At 42.0% G+C, this 24,195-nt stretch overlaps 1 protein-coding gene across 1 annotated transcript in view; it reads right to left on the minus strand.

Annotated features, from left to right (window-relative positions):
- DBI (diazepam binding inhibitor, acyl-CoA binding protein) overlaps positions 1–24,195 on the minus strand; it is a 99,916-nt gene that overhangs the window by 59,900 nt on the left and 15,821 nt on the right. Inside the window, exons 2-3 of the mRNA XM_044074995.1 lie at positions 21,218–21,335; positions 5,253–5,315 (exon numbers count right to left, since the gene is read on the minus strand). Coding sequence (XP_043930930.1) covers positions 5,253–5,315; positions 21,218–21,335 — 181 coding nt within the window. The remainder of the gene's footprint in view (positions 1–5,252; positions 5,316–21,217; positions 21,336–24,195) is intronic.

Below are 24,195 nucleotides of genomic sequence, written 5' to 3' on the forward strand. Positions count from 1 at the left end.
GGAATCCTAGCTGGTGTTAACAGATCTCAAAGGGTTTCCTGATGCTCTGAATCACTAGGTGGTTACTAAGCTTTAGGGGCACCACCTGTCACCCCCCCCCACCCCATTAGGTCCAAAACTGCACTGTAGTCGAGACAGATCAGATCCAAGCAATTTTACAATACAGAGTAGTGACAGTGATTTGAGCCCGTCTGCATAGGACAGGTGTTGGAGGCCGTGTTGGAGGCCATGGATTCTCTGGAGGTATTTCTGTGGTCTTTCCAGTTGGTGCAGGTGTTTGGAGGGGTACATACCAAATGAGGTGTTATACTCAATTACTGGCCTAATGGAGTATAGGCCTTACTGCCGCCACATGGTCAAACTGATACGGTCATCAGCCCGAGTACCCAGGTCTCACCACAGGTTGTGCGCTTTGAGATTGCAGTCGATGTGGTAATCAGTAGGCGTCATGTTTTTGCCCAATGGTACAACACATTTGCATTTAACTTAAGGCCATGACTCTGGCACCAGTCATGTGTTGCTGTGAGACCCCATTGCAGTAGGTTATCATTTGGGGAGTCCAGTGGCAGCACCCAACTTAGTTTTACACAAACTTGGTCAGCCACAGGCCTTTGGCATCTACTTCAGAGGTCCAGGCAAATACCAAAACAGTAAGGGGTCCCAGGACAGATCCCTGGGGTCCACCACTAGTAACAGGTCTGCTGTTGAAGGTGGAGGTGCCTATTTGACCTTGTGGGTCCTATCAGTAAGCCAGTTGGCCACCCACCTGATGAGATAGGGATGTACTCCCAAGCTGTATTGGCTTTTGATGATGCCACAGTCGGGGAGCATATCAAAGGCCTTGACCAAGTCAAGGCAAGCTGCATGTACCGACTCCCTCATCCAGGGCCTTGGTGACTGTCCATCAGGTTCAATAGGCAAAATCTGCCCTTGACGAAGCCAAACTGGGTGGGGTGAACTGCTTGCAGATTGGATCTCAAACCAGAAGAGGCATAATACGCTCCACAGCTTTACAGATCAGACTAGTCAAGCTAATGGGACGACAATGGCAGTTTGTTGGAATGAAGCCTGTATTTAAGAGGTGGTTGAATAGGGTGCTTCCTGGAGATTCTGCAGAATACAGCCTGGGATACTATCAGGTCCCATGGAAGCTGTGTTCTTTGCCTTGATAGGGACCTTAGCACAACCTATGGAGATGTGAGGTGCAAGACAAGTATTGGGGATGTCAAAAGGGACTTTGACAAGTGAAGTCTGCACTGAACCCATCTGCTAGCAGGTTGGCCAAGTCAACAGGATCAGTGCAAGTGATACTGTAAGTACCAATTCGGAACAAACCTGGGCTTTGCCCTTGACATTTCTGACATAACTGAAGGTGACTTTTTCCCCCCTTGGTTTCAGAGGCTAGTTTCCATTCATAATTGGCTTGGAGGTTTTTACTAGAGATCTAATTTGCTTGTTGAGGCCAAGGCCAAGGATGAGTTTTTCCTATTTGGAATTTGTTCCTTTTTACCCTTGGACAGCAGTTTTCCATTTGTTGCAAGCTTGTTGGAGGATGTCCACAAGACAGGTTTGTGCTTCCTTGAGGAGCAGATTTTAGTTGTGTATGGCAGAGTCCCTGCAGTTGTACAGGTGCTTGTACACTGCATTGGCACACTGTCCACCATAGTTGTCTGCATCCTCTGTGGGGGGCAGTGGCTCTGCAAAGGAAAACTGTGGACACTAGCCTGCAATAAGCTAAAACTGAAGCTAGATATTGAACACCCTTAAGGCAGTGGATAGTCCAAAGGTTTAAAGGCAGAGAAAGGACAATGACCTAGATGTACACAACCTTAAAAGGTGGATAGAGATGTGATAAGCATCTTATAAGTTACCTTACCATGTTACCAGGAAACCTGGAAGATGCAAGACTGAGAAGTGACCATTTTGAATTACAGTACTATTGAACAGATTTTGGAAAGAAAAATCCACAACTGGTCTCAAAGCATTTTCTTTCATTGACACCAAAAACATCCTTAAAACTTTCCCCACTTGGAAAAGCATGTAATGAACAGAGGGGAAAGAATCTGAACTAGAAGATGAGGAATGATCCCTGGAAAGGAGGAATGTCTTCCCACTGCCATCTGTAAATCTGATGAATGATATTCAGAACTCGTCTGAAGCCATCTGTTCAAAGAGAAAAATGGAGATTCAAGACTTCCTGTAAGAAAAAGGGAGCCAGAGTGGAGTGGAGTGGATCAAAATGTCTCTTGACTAGTCATACTGGACTGTCCTTGGTTTTGGGAGGTTACACTTCCTTTTGGAACTCCCCTGCCATTATTTCTTAAAATGCCTTTTATTTGGATCATTTTCTGCCAAAACTGGGAGAAAAAATCCCATGCACAATCTGGAAGAATCAGCTTGCCCCTTTCATCCCACATTGGCATCTCTGCTGCAGAAGTGATCAATCTCTATCAAAGGGAGAATGTCATTTAAAGTCTGGAAGGTTCTAAGCATACAGCAGTGTAAACCTCCTTTAAACGCTACTTCCAGGGCTATGGCCACCAATAAGAGTCCCAAGCACACTGTACACAGTAAGGACCTGTGCAACAGAAAATTTAATGCAGATTCAATTAGTCAGAACATATGAACCTGACTTCTGAAACCCGAAGTTGCAAGTATGCACTTTCCCCAAACCTATCAATTTCCCATCCTTACCAGAAGTAGGAAGTGCTTAGCAGCAGGGGAAGAGAGAATTGCTGGGTCAAGTTCCTAGAAAATCCTTTTGCAAAACTGATATTTTCTGAAGGACTGAGAAAGTGTTCTCTCACTGAAAACATTGGCACATTCTAGCAATAGTCTCAAAAAAACAAACCCACTACAGGAAGAATCAGAAACTGAGCTCTCCCTAGTCAGAATTGGAAACCAGATGAAAAAATCCAACTTCATCCCTGCATAATCCTGTTCAAAGTCAGAATCTAAGAGGAATCCTTTTCCCACTACTTTACAGGATCCATAGCCTGCAACAAACAGGATCCATAGCCTGCATTAAACAATGAGCCAGATCCAGTCAACTACTATCTCAAGGAATCCGAGGAGTAGATTTTTGGTTTTCCAATTTATTTGGACAAGAAAAATGGGGACAACTGTGTTGGCTTCCCCAGGGATGGGCACAGCATTTTTAGCACAACAGCAAACCTTCCCTGTTCTCTCTTAGGGCTCACAAGACTGGCTCTCCCAGTCAGAGAGAACTCCAGCAAACACATAGGACATGGCTAACCCCCAGTCAATGGTGGTGGCTTTTTCCCCAGCAGCAAATACTGATAAAAAGCACTTTCAAAACACTATGCCAGTCTGAATAAGGAAAAAAAAGTTCTGGCCAGAAAATTTAGTCAACACTACAACTAGTGCTCTATTAAAAAGTACATTACAGTCTCGAGACAGTCTATTAAAAAACAGCACTTCTAGCTGTAAAATAATGTTCTGAAGAGGACAGTGATAAATGCAAGTTCCCCTCCCCAAAAGGGACCTTGTCTGACCAAAGCACAATCCGATTGCCAATCCTCAAAAAGCCTCTTCAGTGGCAGTAAAGCTCTGAAGCACGCAACGTTTTAGTTTAGCTCAACTCAAGCTGACAGTTTGAGTGTGTGGAAGGTGCTTTGGAAGCTGGCCAGCAATTACATCCTTGGCAGGATACAAGCCATGTAAGCCAGAGCTACTGCAACAATGATCAAGGTGAACATTTGTAACAGTAACAAAATGACAGACCAAGTCAGGAAGTTACACAAGAAAAATACTAGCTTTAAAGGTAAACTGAGGTCTAAATCATCCAGGAGGATAATGCTGCTTAAAAACTTACAAACGCATGAAACACTTCAGTATAATCCAAAAATTAAGTGGGTGCCTAGAGAGATCAGATGCAACATCACTGACTATGCAAGGCAATTAATAGTGGGTGTCGTTTATATAGAATTGCAGGTAAATAAGTCTGGTTACCTGGAAACATTGGTACCAAACTAGAGGCAAAGAATCAGAAACTGTAGAGACTAAAACAAGGAGTTCTCCCTGGCAAGGACCATACTAAACCTCAATTTTACTAAACATGCAACATTTTCTTATTGCATGCAAAATACTGACTGACAATGTAAGGCAGTCCCAAAGTAGCTGTACTGTTATTTCTACATTTTTAAAGGCATTTATCCGCAGTTTCCCCCCAAGAGGCATATCTGCTGCTTGGAAAAGCTGACTGCACTGGTATCTACGGCAAGGCAATTCTCATCCAGTAATGAAGTCCAAAATTAAAAATGAAATTTAAATACTCTATAGCAAGCATCTCAAAGAGATGCCCCCTTGGATCCCTTCTTGTTTGACTGTAATCTGTGCATGTGACCTACCACAACAGTTACAGCACAAATTTTTAGGGAACATTTACAACTCTGTTCAAGCAGACTATTATCAAACCTAGTCCAATTTTAAAATAAGGTTAACATGTGCTATTCTGATCACAGCAACAGAAACTCACTGTACTTCTATTCTGCTAGTAATGGCAAAATAATCCAATGTGCAGATAGTTTCTAGATTAAAAATCTGGGCTTACTGGAGAGCTCAGACCCCAAGTTTATACATTAAACCAGAGTTAAAAATGAAGACATTATGATACTTTTGAAACAGGACATGCCTGGTTTTACAATATACCTTATAAACTTGTCAATATCTTACCCAACCCGTTTAATGCTTGCATCATATTGCAGGCTTGTCGAAGTATTTTAAACCAGACCAGTACTAGACTTGGACCAGCCTTGGCACCCCAGACATCACTGCAGCCCAAGGGTTGAAAATAGTTTACAAGTGAATGGAACCTAATCTACCTATAACTGCACTTTCTCCTAAACTGGTCAGCTGCAGACAGATGTAGCAGTCAACCTCCAGAGATCTGTGCCAAGCAAGCAACAGCAAATTTGGAGACCAAGTACTCCATGATGCAAACATAAGGCGGTTGCAAATGCTAGTAGTTCTCATTACCCTTGCACTATACAGTTTTATTTGATATGGACCTTACCTGAGCATGCCTATGAAAATGGCAAAAATCCAACTAGGACAACCATACAAACGTAACGCGCCCACCAGCGCACATTTTACATGACATTTTATTTAGAGTTTACATCTCAGCTTCTGTTACACATTTATGAGCCAGTAATTTAATACAAGCAAAGACATACCATTTTTAAATGAAATTCTAGCAGATGCAGGATTACGTACTACAAAATGATACACACCTTTTCGTTTCTCCCATGCATCCCACTTTGCTTTTCCTGTTAAATCAAACAAACCAGGTCGAGCTTCAGAGAAGGGGTGGGGAAGAAAAAAAAAGGAATAGAAGTAAATATTCTCAGATATTACAATAGTACCAATCCATACACAAAGTATGCAGAAATGCAAAGGAACTGTATGACCTACACTTCTCAAAACATAGGCAAATGCTTTAAGCCGAGATACACTGCCAAGAAAAACTATGTAAGCCATGTGAAGCTACTGTCTAACAATCAAGCTGGGAATACAGAAAATGCGCAACACTGCCATAAAAATATGTACATTACTGAAGTCAAAGAGAATATCTTGCTGTTTCTATGGAGTCAAAATATCTGCAGTGTACACTGTATTCAGAAGTTACAATGCGTTCAATTCAAATCCCATTCTTCCTTCCTGGATTCAAATATGTTGAAAAAATAAACTTTACTTTCCATCAAAATGGATGAACCAATTTAGCAATAAAAACAGACAAATTTCAGCTATGACTTATAAAATGAGCTATTTCAGGTAGTCTTAGTGAATCTGACATGTAAAAAGCTTCAAAGTTCACTTGACCAAGCTTTCAATTTCAGCTTTCAGATTACTTTCAAATATTTTTATATGATTTTCTAGGCAAGTTATACGAGATCCTGTACATTCACATTTCTGCCATATGCAGCTATGTGTAATTTACATCTTTCTTTTCAGGTTGTTACTTATTTTTCTGTTTTATGTTCCCACTAATGTTCTGCCTTATTCTGTGTATCTTGTATTTTCTAAACTCTCCCATCAAAGAGCCAATTAATCAGCTCCCTATTAAAGATCATAGTATGCATGTATATTTTTAATTTTACTACTGCTTTTATTAATCTTTTATATTAAATAAATGCCTTGTGTATTTGCATATTATTCATAAGACATTTACTTTTCTTGTAAATTCTAGTATTACAAGCAATCTTGACTATATATAAAATAATTTCCGCTTGTTTATTTTGAAAGTGTTTCTAGCCATTGTGAACTGCTATTCTGGTCTAAGCTTATATCAGAGTTTGATTACAGCATGTGAAAATGAAAACTCACAGCACACAGCAGCTGCTAATTTCCTCAAGTTTCTCATTCTTATTCGTTCTTTTAAGCTATTCTGCTTGGTAACAAACATCTAACTTTTACTTCTTTCCATTAAAATGTACAGCGAGAATTAATACCACCACAATGTAAGCTATTCAGCAGAATGTAAGCAAATTATATGATAACAGCTTAACATGAAACATTACTGTAGGTTTTGTTTTACCAATTTTTCATTTCTAAGAAAACAAAAATTATTTTGAGTAGATTTTGCACATAACATACTTGGAAGAAAAGAAAAGCTCTGTTTTATCAGTGATGAACTTTGACCTAGATTTTCTTTAGAATAGCTCAAGGCAGGAAAAAGCCAGCATTCAGACAGAAATGGAACATTATTTTGCTCTCATGCTTCAAGTGTTACTTGCTTCATAAATGACCAGTGAAAGGGATGTTACACAGGAACAAAACATAATCACTTGCACATTTAACTATGCCGCGGTGGTGCGGCGGTACCGTTGTTACCTCAAAGCAAGAGGTTCTCCCGTTCGATTCTCGGCTTGGGAGTGCCTTGTGTGGAATCTGCATGTCCTCCCCGCGGTTGGGTAGCGTTCAAAAGACATGCATGCATAAATGGGCATGCCTTTGTTGAAGACAGGGTGTCGAGTGGGCACCTTGGTGTCTCGTAAAAATCTACTGCCAATCATTAGCGGACTGCAGTTCTGCTGTGGCAACTCCTTACCAGGAAAAAGCCGACAGACAAACAACTTGTACTTCTAATTGGCATAGTACTTAGATACAACATTCAGTTAACCCAGCAGTGTACATACTAAAGCTGAACAAAAATTCAACTTATGTAGTCTTTAAGTTACCAACTCTATTGCTTATAATTTAATGACATTCAGGAAGCATTTAATATTTAAAAATACAATAAGTTTAGTTAAATGAAATATATTAAATCTTTCACTGTAAATATAGTAAAACTGTTAAACCAACCATTTATTTCTTCATTATGAACACACAGTTTAGCTTAAAAGTCTAAATACATGCTTACATATGTCTAAGCTCAGTGTCCAGTACGATCCTTTTACTTAAAGGACAAATAAACAGAAAATACACCCCTGGGAATCGCTTCATTGGCTCTGCTTGACAGAGGATCAGTTAATTAATCAACGGGGTGATGAAAGCAGACACTCTGGCTAGGCTTATAAATGCCCTCGGGCAGATAGCCTATGAACCTATATACACGGAGGGGGGGTGCGCGCAACACTGCCATATACGCAACACTGCCATATACATGGAGGGGTGCACGCAACACTGCCATATACATGGAGGGGGGTGCGTGCAACACTGCCATATACACGGAGGGGGTGCAATTTTTACACAGAAAGACTGAAGTAAAAAAAATGAAAAACCTTATACAATGCTACTTACCACACAGTTGAAGTGTTGCATCATAACCAACTCTTGTTCACGATATGGATACAAAGAAATTCACCAAACTCCTTGGCATCCACACTGGATTGGAGGCACACTTAGAAAATGGAACACAGCTTGTGTGCAACTAGAGTGAGATGTCATGATCAATAGAAGCAGTCAAATAGAGATGGAAACATGCACAAGGCAAATGTGCCTGCCCCCTCTCCTGGCCTACTAACGCATATTAACAGCAGGGGAATAAAAACAAGTTAATGCTTTATGAAGATGTCTGCTCTCCACTGAAACTGAAAATGCACTAATGATCCTTTAGGTGTTCTGGAAAACAGCAAGAATAGGAAAAATGGAAAGTGGAACACTAGGTCAACCATGGTACAAACAAAAGGGTAGACTAATAAAGGTGGAGAGACTTTCACAGTCCTATGAAGGACGACTACAGTTAGGTTGAGCAGCCTGTTAATCTGCCATATTATGAGCAATATTCTGATTGATCCAAAGGAAAGCTGTTAAGAGTGGATGGCAAAAAGGAGACTGGAAAAAGTGGGGCAGATATTATCAAGGGGTGTGGGAAGGTGCATGCCACAGCTCCCAGCCTATACACTGGAATTAAATATTCAGATTAACGAGCAACGAAGAGAAAGGTAGAGAGGGGGAAGATGGAGGGAATTATGGGATAACTGGAAAGTATTGTCTAGATGGGGAAGCATGGAGGAGGGAACAAAGAAAACAAACGGGTAAGACTATGGGGAAGGAATTGGCAAGAAACATTTGGAATAAGATGGCCAAGGACCAAAGTAAGGAAAAAATTTTTTAACAAATGGACAATACAATTGCACTTACCCATAGAAGTAAACGTTCAGATGCTTCACTGCTGCAGCAGCCCGTGTTGTATCCTGTCAAAGGATACAGTACTTTGCCAGCTTCCCAAAGCTCTGACTCCTCCAGAGTCATGCCGTTCCACCATTAGGATATTATTTTTGGAGGAATGCATATAAAAATAGCCAAAGGGACTACAAATTAGAGAAAAAAGCAGAACTTATTCTGAAACATCCAAGCCAACAATATTAACAAATGAAAGACTGACCACACCAACCATCAAGAATTGTAACCTACAGCATGTACAAAAAGGGGGATGGTGGATACAGCTACTGCAGAATAGTAAACTCAGATATGGTTATGGGCATGTGCAACACTGTTGCAGAAGCCCATGGGTAGACTACCAAAGCTTACCCAACCAGAGAGAAGTACAAGGTTCCAGGATCCCCTGGAGCAAGGTCCTTGCAAAGCCTGCTCTAAACCTAAAGAATCCAATTTGTAGTACTTTGTAAGGGTATGGATAGAGGAACAAATAGCCACTTCTGTAATACTTTCCTAATATACCATCAAAAAGGCCAAGGCCCTGATAGAAAGGGCCCTAAACCTGCCAGGTTTTTGCCAAGTTAGGAGTAACAAAATACAATAGAGAACCACCATCTAGAAAATGGTCCATTTACACAATTGGCCCTTCTTACTCCCAGTATAGGAAATAGCTGGTCAACTTTCGTGAAGGACTCTGTTCAGTCAAGGTAAGAGCTGCTCATACACATCCAGAGCATGAAGTTTGTTTTTGGGCTCTGGAAAATATTCACTTTGAATCAAGCCATCCAAGACCATCTCTGGTATGAATGCTGGTTAGTCTGCAGAGCGACCCTCTCTCTATGGAAAACAGTCAGGGTTCCCCCCATCATGTGGGCTTGCAACCTTTACTCACGCCTTGCAGATGGCAGGGCAAGAAGTAAAAGCAGTCTTCAATTACCCACAAATCAGAAGAGGTGGATACAACAGATAAGGCGAGTACAAAATAGATTCCAAACTGGAGGATTTTTTTTGGCAAGGTGATCGGTTTCATTAACTGCTTGGACCAGAAATAATAGGGGGTAAAGATGCTAGGTCCGCTTTTTAAAGGAAGCGGTGAATCTCTCATATGCAGCTTGACATAATTGGGGTAACAGAAGCAAAAAGGCCTAGAATTCTGAGGATTCCCTGGCTGAAGTCAGTCACATGAAGTTCATGAATAGTTCAAGTTATCACGGAGGTAAAAAGGCTTTTAGCATACTTACACAGGATTGCGTTTTAGGGCAAGTCAGGTAAGTATTTTTGTACATTTATCCAAAACTCCAGATGGGATCAACTTTAAGAACTCCAAGCATCTAGGGATAGACTCTGCATTTTTCTGTAATTTTACCACATTTCCTGCTTTGGGCAGATACCTTGCAGCCTGCAGAGAACCACTAATAGGAGCTAGACACGTGACACTCTTGGTGCAGTAGATAACCCAATAAATGTGGAGAATATATGCCCAGATAAAACTTACAAACCACCCGAATTTGTATGCTACTAGAACGTGATGGTATCCTTGAGGTTCAAGGTTACTATAGGACACCTGTTCTAAAATGTGTTGAAGTTGAGCACCAAGATACAACAGATCACTGCAGCAGTGAAGCATTCAAACATCTACTTTTATGGGCAAGTGTGCAATTTTCCATAGAATTTTTCCTTGCTTAGGTCCCTACACACCTCTTATTCCAAATACTTTTTGGATTTTTCTTGCCTATTCACTCCTCTGTTTCCTTCCCCATTCCCTTACCAGTTTTCTTTGCTCCCTCCTCCATCCTAGGCAGCATTTCCCATAATTCCCTCCATTTGGTTTGAAGGGCAAGAAGGAATTCCCCTGCTAAGAGAATCTAGCCATTGCTAGCTGTAACGTTACTTCTCCTGGTTAGGGGTCACCACAGTGGATCACCTGTCCGCTCATGATTGGCAGTGGACTTTATGTAGAGTTGCCAGCCCGGTGCCCAACCTTTTACAGAAAGCACTCATGCCTAGGGCCAATTTCGAGTACCTACAGCATGTCTTTGGGATGTGTGAGAAAACCCATGCGACCACAGGGAGGACATGCAGACTCTGCACAGAAGACACCCCAGCAGTGGATCGAACCAGCAAACCTCTTGCTGTGAGATGGCAACGTTAACCACTGCACCACCGCGGCCACCCACTCACATTTTAAGACCCATCTGTCTAAAACTGACACCATGCTAAACTGAGGGGCACATTTTGAAAGTATGGGACTAGGGGTAAGAGAAAGAAATGAAGTGGCCAGTTCTATGACAGTCAGTCATTCTAAAGCTGGTGCCCAACCTTTTTGGCAAATTTCTTTTTAGGTTTTGGGGTTTACAATCATGCCATTTTCTCTTGGGTACCTGCTCGTCACTGGGCAGACTTCAAAGAGCAAAGCAAGCAGAGAAAAGTGGTAGAGGTTTTTGAAGGGAAGAATTTGGAGACCTGAAAGTCCCAGAAACCCTGTGCATTAAAATTTACCTCAGTCATCCACTGCTTAAATATCAGAGTAGCAGCAGGCCCAAACAAACAGCACAGAGGAGAACAATTTCCATGCAAACAAAACAGCCTAGAGGTGAACAATTTCTGCCCAAGTCATCAAAGTTCTGATTACATACTCAAACAAAACAAGCCGAAGCAGAGGTCCTGGAAACAGTATTGGGACATTAGTTTCTAAATGTGCCTTCCAAGTGTGTAGAGACAAATGTGATTCACACAAGACCTACCTTAGGGGTCAGGGAAGTAGAAAATTCTAAGCTTTTAGCACACTTCCATATATAACCCTAGTAATTTATGATTTTGAATGCCAGTGTGGCAGAAGTGTCCCCCTCTCTCCTTATCCCCAAGGAAATAGGTTGGGGACAAGATAATGTTTTGCTGCTTAAGCAGTATGATCAGCTACAAGATGAGAATATAGAATCTGCACGTGCTACTGTAGACAACCCACCCACAAATCATCCATTGGAATTTCAAAACCAGAATGCAAGAACCATTGAAGTTCTTGTGCATCCTGCAAGAAGAATCATGATTGCCATGAACCCTAGGAATCCTGAGTTATTCTGATTTACTAGACAAACTCCAGGAGTTAGAAGTGCCTTTTGCAAAAAGAATCAAGAGGACATCCAGGAAGAGTTATCCTTTGAGGAAGCATTCAGGATTTGACTATCCTCAGCTAGTGTTTTCAGATCAAAGGACTCCCGACACCAGGAAAGAACCTTTTAACATGAGCAAATTAACTCACTGCAGGCTGCAGGACATTAGACATCAATGGAGCTAGACACTTACACCCTTGGAGCTGCAAGTAATCTAGACCGTAATCCAGAGAACTGAATGCAACCCAAGCACACAACTAGAGGAAAGCTCTGAACACTGTGGAAATGGGAGTAAGCATCTTTTGGGTCTACACGGTTACTAAAAAGCCAAATGAGAAGTATCAGGGCTTGCTAAGGTTGACATTACCTTCTGATCTCAATGGACCATTTGCAGGGATACCTTGTGTGTTTACAATATCAAATCATGGATGGAAAATATTATGCTTAGCAGAGCTTTATAAATAAAATGTAGCCATAATGATTTGATAAGCTTATGCTACAGGGAGAACTGCTCTCCAGGTTATATTCTTTGGCACTAAACTCTTGAATAGAATCCCTTCACCTATACGATAGGAAGCACAGGTTCTCTAACCACCAAGGAGAGCATACGATTCAGGATCAGAGGAAAAAGTAAAATAGTTACCCATAACAGATAACAGAACCCCTCGCTGTTGAGGAAGTAGTTGTGCTGTACGAGTTTTATCCTGCCCAAGACCCAACCGACACCGCTTCCAAAAGCGGTCCCCCTCCCACACATTCACTTTGAATATTGGGCAGCCCTGTGGAGGGGTGAGGGTGATGAGTTTTCTGGGCTTTCTTGCCCAAAAGGTCAAAGAGCACAACAACAAAATGGGGACTGTGGCTGGGTGCAGCTACTGCAGCAGGAATTTGAATGTCTACCGCAATGGGTAAATGCAACTCCACTGTACTATGCTCATTTATCACTGTGGTAGCCTTTTAGGCTGTATGGATCAATTACCAGATACCAAAGTCTATTTAACTTGAGCAGAAGGGCTCACTGGACAACAGTCCTGATCTATAAAAGTTTGTAATGCCTGCAAATGGTATATACAAGGCTCATATAGATGCCTCTAGAATTTATCCTGTTCCACTATGCCACTGTTGACAAAGCTAATTACCTTTACACCGCCTAAAACTGGTTTACCATGATGGAACAAAAAGCAATATAGAGAACAATCTGGGAATAATCTGTTTTGACACGTCAAAAACTGATCACCTTTTCTAAAAGGTTCTGGCAAGATATTACCTGAGCTGCCTATGCACATCCAAAGTATGTAGAACCTTATCTCACTAGCAGAGGATCCAGATAACACTGGGAGACTGATGCCTTGATTAAAGATGAACTCTGAAAACCTTGGGCATGAATGAAGGAATTGTTCTTTAAAAAAAAAAAAAAAAAAACCCTCTATGAAGACCAGACCATGCTCACCATGAACAGATCAGTTCCTGGAAGACTGCTTAGTTCAATTTCCATTCAAAACAGTTTGTCATGGTACTGCTCAGCGTCTCTGCCTCATGCTTTTCCTTGACAATTTTAAGATTCCTGGAGGTGCTAGCTTGGGAGGTAGCTCTTCAGCACACCATTGCAGACAGGCTATAACCTGGAGCCCCCTTGCTTGCTAGCACATCACTGGTGTTCACCCAAGCAGGTCCCTGGAACCACAGATGAGATTAAGGAATGGAGCACAACCCTCAAACACAGATGAACCTTAGTCGGAGGAGTTTGACAAGCCTTGCACCTTTACCCTAACTGAAACTGCCCCACAGGCAAATCTGAAGAGTCTGCAGTTACTGACTGGCTCAGAGACACCCCCCCCCCAAAAAAAAAACACACACACAACACAAAAAAAAAAACACTTGAAAACTCCTTGTATTACATTTCCCCTCACTCATTGGTTTGAGGACCTGAGATGGGCCAAATAAAAACTTTGGCTAAAGCTGAAATTAAATTTCAGGCATTACCTCAGAACACAATTACATACTTAGGTGTATTTCCTCAATACTGTAGCAGTGGCTATAGAGACATTTTGATACCAGAGAAATTTTAGAAACAATGGTATTTAGAGAGACACTATTCGAGGGGGGGGGGGTGGCAGATAGCTGTCTGTACAAAAAAAATTCCAGATTAGTCACTTATGCCAGAGAAGAAAATATTCTCTAACTCTATTCAATAGCTTCCCTTCCTTCATAGGGGAAGGATGGGAAGACAACAGCCTGCTCCCAGCTGACAAAAGTATGGGTACTGTTGCAGGGTTGGAGAGGTGGGAAAACAAATCATTGTTTGGAAGCATTATAAATAAAGCCTGCTTTTTTGGGAATTGTAGGTAGAAAATCAGGGTTATTACAGGCAGCATTAAAAACATCCAAAAGGTAACAATGGATTAATGAGGCATATACAGCTCCTCAAATCGGGAGGGGGGGGTTAGTCAAACACCTCATTTATCCTGGCTAGTCTGAGAAAAGGGAAATTCCTCAGAAAAGGGTGTGTGGACCAAGTTTCCTCTAAAATGAGCTGGGCTTGGGAATCTACAGGAGTTGTCCTGTTAATGTCAAAATCTGACAAATTTTCCCCAGTAATGGTTCAGATGTCCAAGCACCAGGATGATTAAATATACTATAACAGCTTCTTAGCCAAACAAAATCTTTTCTAACAAAGTATTCAGATAAAGGTTGACCATTACTGATACAGCTGATGAGACTGAGAAGGTACTTCTACCCATCAAGGGGACACTCTGGCTACATTCAGCAGCATCCCTCAGTGCATCTCCCAGATTCAGTAAAGACCCTCCCATTCCTGGTTTGGACATAACCAGTGAAGTGACAGATTCCCCACTTCATGGTAGCTGAAAGAATCAGACAGGAAGCAGGATAGGTTGAATGATCTGAGGAATGACTAATAGCCACTGCAGAGTCACCCACAATCTGAGGTACTGAGTCCAGAGTCAGCAAGGAATCTATTTGTTGCTAGTCTATTTCAATGCACAGCAGGGGGAGGACCAGCAGGAGAAGGTTAAGTATCCATTATGTGACTGTGGGGGATCCTTGAATGCATAGTTCTCTGGAACAAGTTGACAAGAGTGTTCATAAAGCAGCACATTTGCACTGTCCCCTAAACACAGCTCTACATAAACAGCACACTAAATTCCATGTCAGAAATGCCTAGTCACAAAACTGAAGTTGACAGAAAATTGGCACACAAGTGTCAGTGAGAACAAGCACTATTGTACCCTGTAGTAGTTCCTGCCCAATAAAGACATTGTTCTGAATTTTTTTTTCTCTCTCACAAAATGCATGAAGTTTACACAAACAGTACAATGTAAATCAGCCCCAGAAATAGGAGGCTAAAAACAGTAGCCTGACAGGGAACTTTACACAAGAGTTTGGGTAATCGCTATGCACTATAAATCACTCCCCACTGGGGACTTCTGCCAGAACTGAAGCTTGGCTGCTGATGTTCTTCGAATAGAGTTGCGACGCCGGTCAGGGTGCATTGCATTAGACGACCGCTAGTCAGGTACTACGCGCATGCATGACCCGCCTCCTCTATCTTTGCTTTGCCGGCATGGTCCGCAGTCAGAGGCAGAGTTTTGCATGAGTGTGGGGTATTGGCAAATAACCGAACAGGCAGACCTAGTTGAGAAAAAGATGGCACTCGCTCTGGCATTTTTTCTTTTCAGTAGTTAGTGTTTGGGAAGCGCTGCAATTATAAAATGCTGTCGGGATGTCTCCGCCGCTTCCTCAAGCGCGGAGCCAGAGGTTTTGCCAGGAGTTTCCATGGAGTCCCAGGCAGAAACTTTACTATTAGGGGCTGCCTCAGGGGGGGGGGTAGGCCAGGCTGAGGGGGGTGACTGTGCTGTGCTCTCTTCCCTTCCCCCAAGGTTTAGAGAGCTTCTGTTGCCGGCAGAAGATTTGATTACTATGATTAGAGGTTCTATGCCCCGCTATGATTAGAGGTTCTATGCCTTCTGATAAGAGGCCTAGTTTGATAGTTTTGAACAGTGTTCAAAGGCTTAGGAATTTTTGTTTTTTACCCCCATAGGGCTTTTAGCTATTCTCCCTAAGTTGAATGTGTGGGAAGATGTTTTTTGCAGAGGCTTCCTGAACCCCCCCTCTTTGCCTGGCCTAAAGGTGTTAAGGCTTCTGTGGTTAAAAATCCTGTTCCCACTGATATAAAGAGGCAAGGCTTGATATAGGTGGGAAAGAAAAAGTGTCTTCTTCTTCCACTCTAGCCATGAGAGCATTTTCACATGCTAAAATATGCTAAATATTCCTTCACAATTTTCACAATTGTAATTCTGTGTGTGGATGCTTTGAGAAGGTATTGAGTGTTAAGAGGTTGCTGGATTTGGTGATATGTGTAGCACAAGTCAAGTGTGCATTGATGCTGTACAGGTTTTGTAGAGGCAGCTACTCTCCTAGAGGGAGGCTGGCTGCCTGTTCTGATGGTCTGCCTGGTTGGAGGGATGGTTGAATTTAGATTTTATTTTGCTGGAGCATTTTTTGATCTTTGGATTGGAGTTTGAGTGTTGTTTGGATCAGTAAAGTGCCGGAGGAAGAAGCAAAAAATGGAGGACAAAGTAAAGTCTATGCAAACTAAAGAAGATTTTTTGCTTAGCAGCCAAGGTGCTTTGTTTGGGAGAGCCTGCTAAGGGGTGGACATATCCTGCTTATATCCTTCAGTCTAGGCCATTCAGCCAGTCCCTGTATCAGAAAGCGCCTAGTGGATTTCTTCTCCCTTGTTCCAAAGTACCAAAGAAGGGGAACCAATTGACATTCCCAAGTTCAAGATGTTGACTACAACACAGCTTTTACCTGCTGCTGGGCAAAGATCACTGGATGGTAACCTCTCTATCTCAAGGAGGCTTAATTCTTCGCGCTAAAATAGTTAGATGCCTCGGACATTGCTTGGGAGCTCATCTAAATGGAAAGTGGATACAAGACAAGTGGCCCCCCAGGACAGACTACATATCTCAACAACATGAAGAGATGTTAGCAGTCCAGTTTGCATTAATGGGCTTCAAGGAGCTAGTTACTTCTTCCAGGCAGGTTGATTCTAACAGACAACACAACCATCATGTGGTACATCAACAAGCATAAGGAACACATTCTTATCCTCTACAGGCAAGCAGGCATTTTTTGATTTGAGACTGCGCGCTTAACTCACTCTCCACTCACAAGGTTTCTAGGTGGATTGGCTTTGCATTGTTTTTTTGCTATTCCCATCATGGCAGAGATTCCCAGCTGATTATTAGCATTCTCCACTAGCTACCTGCACTCAACACAGCATTTCTAAGGGGGGGGGCAAGTAACTTTTGATTTTTGAAGCAGCTGGAGTTCAGTGCATACTTCTTCTCAGCAATATCTAAGTCCCCTCCCTACACTAAAGTCTAGGCTGGGTTTTTTTTATTTTTGTTTTACAAGGCATGTTGTCAGCTCTTCTTTATGATTTGCTAGCCTCTCCACTCTGCTTTGGGATTCTCTACCCATTAGTCAGGATCAGCAATGGAAAAAAAATCCATAGTACAGTTTTTGTAATTACCAAAATATGAGATGTTTCGATTCCATTTCCATGCTAATCCCCCCTTCCTCCCTCCTTCCTTCCCTGGTTGTGGGTTGTAGGTGTGTTGTAGGGCATTTATTTATGTATATATTGTTGTATATTATTACACATGTTTTTGGTATGTTTTGCTTGTATTTTTTTTTTAGGATCTCTGACATCTGGGGATCGAGGCAAGAAAAGACTGAGATGGCGACGCCGTCATGAGCTACACTGACTGGCGTACTGATGCACAGTGCGCACCTTGACCTGGCTTACGTCAACCTCTGGGACGCCGGCGGGACGACTGACGGGACTATACCCCAATAGTCAGGACTGCAGCAATGGAATCCTCCTCAATCTTACAGCAATAGGTACAACCTCTTCATAAGGCTGAAGCAAGTACTGAAGTGTATTCACTAGGCAGCCCCCCCCCCCCCCCCCAAATAGGGCTTCCCAATCAGAGAAGGTATGGAAGGTGGCTACAGCTTTTGAAAACTGTCCTGGGAAAAGATGCCCATATAGCCCAAGGCAACTGCAAGGGAATGATCAGTTGTCTGGAATGGCAGATGAGAATACCCTGAAAAGGGGTTGCATCTTTCCAGTTCTATTTGTAACCCTCCTGAACTACTTTCCCAGAACCCATTTATCAGTGACCCTCTAATGTTAAGACAGAGGATCAGTACCTGGGACTGAAGTTAAGTGGTGGGAAGGCTGACAGAAATCCGAAGTGGAGGAATGCCCTTTTCTGAAAGATCACAGCTTTTTACTTGATCCCTCCTGCCACTTTCTTATAATGCTGTTTGCCAAAGAGGCAACAATCTGCTTGTTTTTAATAGTAGTAAGCCGTAGTGGATTTAAAGAAAACAAGCAAGCAGTAACAGGACTCAAAGAGCCTACCTTCTGAAAGCAGAGTAGGAGTTCCTAAAACTGTCAACCAGCTTGTACTTTGATACAAACCTGGTAGTTTAAAAATTGTGAAAGCTGAGGAATTAAAAATTCTACCCTCAAACCTGCCAAAGGCTTTTCCATCCTTGTCAAAAAAAGGATTAGCATTAACCCTAAACTTGTCAGCAATTCAAGAATAAAAACAGCTTCTGGGTCAGACCAAGATGAGAAAGCATCTTAGACCTGTTCTGCCTGCCTTTTTAGGAATCAAAGATGCAGACCAAGTAAAAACATTTTCCAAAGCTGGCATACCAGGAAGAATAGAGGAGAGCATGGAATATCCACTTCGAACAAGTGTATGTTCATCTTTAAGAAGATATTGCAACAGTGGGGTATTTTCCATTCTAGATGGAGGAACATACTCATCCTCCTCAAAACACACAACACAAGCAGAAGCCTTCCTGTTCCCAGCCTCATTAGGAATGGATGACGAAACAGTTCCACAGTACCACAGGATCTGTTTAGTCAGGTCTCTGTGCTATTCTACCAGATTCAACACCTACAATAAGCCTAAGCCATTATTAAATCTACAGGAACTAGTTTTCAGATGAATGTCCCAATTTTTTTGTGCTTTTCCTACATACCTAGACAGAGGCATAATGGCATGTCAACCCCAGAAACAGCTCAGTCACCCTGCAAAGAACTTCCCAATGAAACTTGCAAGACCAAAGTGCTTATCCTGTGCCCACAATGGGCAATGACAGCTGCAGAAGATGTGGCTAACTCCTGGTACGTGATGGTGGTAGGACTACACCAGAGGGGCCAGGGGAAACCAGACTGACCCATGAAACAAGTTGTGGCCACTACAGAGACGCCCACCAGCAGATGAGCTATAGGGAGCCCTTGCTGATTCCATAGTCTGGCAGCCCCCCCCCCCCTTAGGTGTAGCAAGAGAAAACCAATCTAAAAAGACCAGTATACTCATGCTTTGCCAAGAAAGGGACCTGTTCAGCAACAGAAGGCAACCCAATACAGACCCAAAATATTGAAGGTGACCCCCCCGCCCCAAGTACATACATATAGGGGCATACTATCAAAAGGCAAGTTGTCTGCTAATGGTTCTACACATGCTCCCCCCCACACACACACACTCACAAGTGTCCCAAATCAAAATAACCCATCTTGGCTAAAGCATATCCCAGAGAACAAAAAGTTTCAAACAAACAGTAAACTAAATTATCAGTCTTCTTGGAGAGATCTGGGCCCCATTAATGTCAAAAATAAATATGTGAAAGGGATCCCCAAGGAATACTTGGTGCTCCTCCTGGGCTTACGATGCTAGAGAGGGTGATAAGAGTAGAGGGTTTTCAGTGCCAGGCTGCTGTTCTCACTTTGTAGTTCAGGCTACAGAAGCCCAGGTGCATATAACATGTTCAGAGGGGAGCCAGAGACTTTGGAAGGCTGTCCAGCCGTCAGAGCTTCCTTATAGTTAAGTAGACTGCAGTAGAGATACTGATGCACATCTGAAGGTACACAATCTTAACAATTCTTCTACAAGATGGCAAAAGGCATCAAGGCAGGAGCTGCCCAAGAACTTCCTAACTAAGAAGAAATTAGAGAGAGAGAGAATAACAGCATTAGATTCTGCTGCTGGCAATGTCCAAGTGCACCTGGAAAGGATTTAAAGTACATCCAAATTACTTCATGAAAAATAAAGCAGAGTGGAATAGCAACAAACTCATTCCTATAAACTGCAAATGTGCTACTTATATCCAGTCCATCACTGGAAAAAGTAACACAGAGGATTAAGCAACTGCGGTGGTGGTGCTGTTGCGGTAGCGTTGTCGCCTCACAGTTAGACGCTGTTCCGTTTGATTCTCAGCTAGAGCATATTCTGTGTGGAGGCCTGCGTGAATGGGCGTACCTTCGTTGAAGGATGTGCATCAGGGATGGCAACTTCGGCATGTAAAAATCTACTGCCAATCATTAGCAGACCAGAGTTCTGCTGTGGCGATCCCTAACCGGGAAAAGCCGAAAGACACAGAGGATTAAGCAAACTAACTAGAATGCCTCCACTTTAACCTGTTCAAACAATTTAAATTTTGCTGCATTTAAGTGAGGTTTATTAAGTGGTGTGTACAGTTGGAGATGTAGCTTGGGTGTCGCCAGTGCAACAGTTACCAATACCTTAAAGCCACAATCCTATAAGCTTCATACAATAGCAGAGCTTCAAGCATGGGCACAGAATCATAATGTCCTCACATGGAGAGAGACTTAACTATAAAAACATGCCTGTGTTTTGTAAGCCTGGAATACAAATGCTGACAGTACACTTTAGTGTAGTAACACCATCATAAGGCATTCTAGAGGGCAACACTGCTCAGTGTGCTTTTGCAAATCCTACCCATCTCCCTGTCAGCAGTTTTGAATGGCAGGTCAAAGATGAAAAGGTTTGGAGTGCTCAGTTTATGGTTGTGTAAAGGACAAAGTTTACAGATAATCACACGAAAATAAGCAAAGTGTAATAAAGCCGTTCTCTACGTGGGATGAAGATTAGAACCTCCCAATTGAAGGTCACAATTCTAGCTAATGAAAAGAAAGCAGCTTAAAGCTTATGCAGCCTTAACGAATGACCCACTACCATTCCAAGAGACACTCTTTTGCTCACACAGTGTAAAGGGTGGTAAGACCATTACAAGGGTTCAGACAGGTTCAGGTGAAGCAGGAGGTCTTGCTATAATGGACTACCTTTTTCATGTGAACTCTGCTATTTATATGCAATCCCACCCCCAATTATATACCACACTTCCAGAATGCAGTCTGAATTGCAGCACATCATACATCACAGATAAGAAAACAAATACAACGTTGACGTGTGATGCTCTGAAAATATTGCACTTAATGCTGCTGTACTTGTAACTACAGTACAGTGTTCAGCAATGTACTTACTGGCAACCAGCAATATGACCATCACTGCAATAAACGTTGCCATTCACCAAAGTACCAGTAACTGAAAAACAAGAATTTTCAAAAAACATACCAGTATTTACATCTCCAACAGTAGTCTGCTTGAACAAACTATAAATTGCCAACTTTTCTTCATCTGTTGGGGCACTTTTCAGTTGCTTCACCTCTTCAGCCGCTCTGTCAAAGTCTTCCTATATTTAACAAAACAATAAAAAATCCAAACTGTTGAGGAAACTATGAAAAAAATAAAATAAAAAAGTAGCATTTCCCTTTAAACAAAATCACACTTTCTAAACACTCCAAATCAAAACACCAATGGCCAAGCATTTCAACAGCTAAGGCACTAAAACAGAAGTTTGGTTAGGTTATGCGTGCTAGGGCACTAAATCAGAAGTTTGGTTACGTTATGCCCACAGAACACGACACTCCAAGTGACAGATAGCTTAGCCACTGAACACTGTAAAGAGATGAGGCCTTAACTGGAATTTGACTAGTGGCTCTGGTACCCATTAGAGCAGACAGAGAACAGAATAAAGATGCACAAGGCTGCTAGCCATTGCTTAGACACCAACTACTGTGGAACTTTTAGTAAGGAACTGATGGAGATATTCATTCAGATACGAAAAGATACTCCAGCCACAAACTGGTTATTTAGCATTGGATTTCTAGCAGTACTACCAAGCATCACTTAAGACTATCATTTCCTAAAACCGGGCTTTTTTGAAGTAAACCGTTGAAAAGGCCAAAGTAGGTCGCAAGTCACCAGTGGGGGGTGGGGGTGACAAAACTTGCAAGACAGAAGGTTGAAGCTACACAGAATATCAAAGATATGCTACAACAATAAGTTACAGAATTTTGTTTTTGTAAGGGTAGCCATTTTAATACAAACTGGTCTTCAAATGGCTTCCTACCCCAACCCATTCACAAATATTCCCCTCTCAGACAGTGAAGCACATTTGTACAACAGCCCTATACACCCCCACACTAAATACTATAATAAACACTGTCAAACACATATGCTGGATATTCACATACATAAAGTCATGAAAAACAAAGTGAGACCCCTCACTGACTGACCACTAATACCTTACACAATAAAAGTTCATTCAGCAGTGTCCCAGCTAGGTTTATATACCACTAAGAAAATACAACTGATCGACACCATTGGTTACCATCTTGCAACCCTTGTTATAAAGCAGCAAAATGATGACAGCCATAACATAAGCAGGCACACAACCTCAGCAAATTCTAAATACAAAATTTAGAACCTTCAGCTATACAACCAGGACATTCTATAAAAATGATTTTTAAAGCTACTAAAATGAACTGGTGCTTATCAGAAGAGCTCTAACCCAGCATTTTGGTTAACAAAATAAACCAAACATATGCTCATCGGGGACAATTCTTTGGAACAATGGTCCCAAAAACAAATCAAAGCAGCAGGCAAAGGTTCAGACACCTCAGAAACCAGGCAAAACAGGGGGTGCAGTGGCAGGGTGACCCTTCTATACTAGCCTCCAGAAAAAAAACAAAAAAAAACAAAAAAAAAAAAAAAAACACAAACATATCCCAAGAGATCTAAACATCATAGGTGTGTACTAGGCTATGGCCCTGGGGCCTTTACAAGCCTAGCCATAGGATTACCCTGGCATCGTGCCACCTGACCTGGGTTCGCAGTGCCTCTGTGGAGTAGAGCCACTGGAGTTATCCCCAGGGTGAATTTTGTATTTCCCAAGTTCTCTTGAAGAGGGTCAGCGAGGTGCTCTGCTCAACAGGTATGGGAAGTTTATTCCATAGCATGGGCAGTCATCACCCAATCTTCTGCACCATTGTCAACCCCCCCCCCCATTCAATCACTTAAAAAATCAACCTAATCCCTTTTCTAATCCTCCCCACCTAAACCTGCCCTTACCCCAAAACCAAAACAACTTCACCAAAATCTAACTCCACAAGGCTAGCTGCAGATAACTTTATAGGGGAATACATGAAGGTGTCAGAAGACCCACTGGCCTATCCTGTCCCAACTCTGAAGGGAAACAAATTTATATCATAGCCCTCTCTCATCCCAGCTGTAGTTTTCTGTCCAGGCCTATCCCACCCTACACTTAGCAACATACTAACCTCAACTTTCCTTCCCGTTCTGGTAGTATCATAAGGCTCAGTACTTGGCTCCCTTTCCATTTAACATTTTATAACCAAGCTACCCTTGTGAAGTACTCCAAAGACTCCCATCCCTCTCTGCAACAAGTCATCCAAGCATCATTTTCCTCTTGTTGAATCCAAGCTAACAAATACAAACCTTGTCTTAAAACCCACAAGAAAAGTTATGATATTCGGAAATAAAAATACTTGTAATACTACATCAGCCAAAACCACCATATTAAAGGCAACCCAAATAAAATTACTAGGTTTCACTGTTGTGGGAATCTGAACGGACAATTTCTTTGACTTGAATGTGCTGATCTAGACCAATACCCAAACAGATGCTATGAGCAAAGCCAGTGGATAAATCGTACTTCCTTGGCACACTATATGCAGCCATATTTTACAAACATGAAAAAGACAGACAAATGCATCAAAATTTGCTAGAAAATTTCACTGCTATTTTGCCTTAAAAACTACAATGGTCTGAACTAGAACACTGAATTGACAACCAGCTAGTCACAGCCCACTATCTACAATCTCAGTAACTGCCCCTTCCCTAAAAATATTAGCAGTAGTCACCATACAAGACCAAAGTCAGACAGTGCTGCAAGAAACAATGGAAGTTACCACACCCCAACTCAAACCCAAATTAAAAACACCCGATCGATTCTCGGCTATGCTCATCTCTCATCAGGATAATGTGGGGCCTATCAAACCACTACCAAGTCTGTAAGACAGGAATTTGATGCACATCATACTAGCTATCCTGCATTTTATGCAAGCAAAACAAAAACACAAGCTAAAAGAAGGAATAATCACATGTTTGAAGTGTGCCAATCAATTTGCCTTTTCAGTATTACAAGCTGTATATGGAGAGGGCATACAAACAATGCAAAGGTAAGAATA

The sequence above is a fragment of the Protopterus annectens genome, chromosome 6.part0 (genome assembly GCF_019279795.1).
Source record: "Protopterus annectens isolate FY-2018-M chromosome 6.part0, PAN1.0, whole genome shotgun sequence".
Lineage (NCBI taxonomy): Eukaryota > Metazoa > Chordata > Ceratodontiformes > Protopteridae > Protopterus > Protopterus annectens.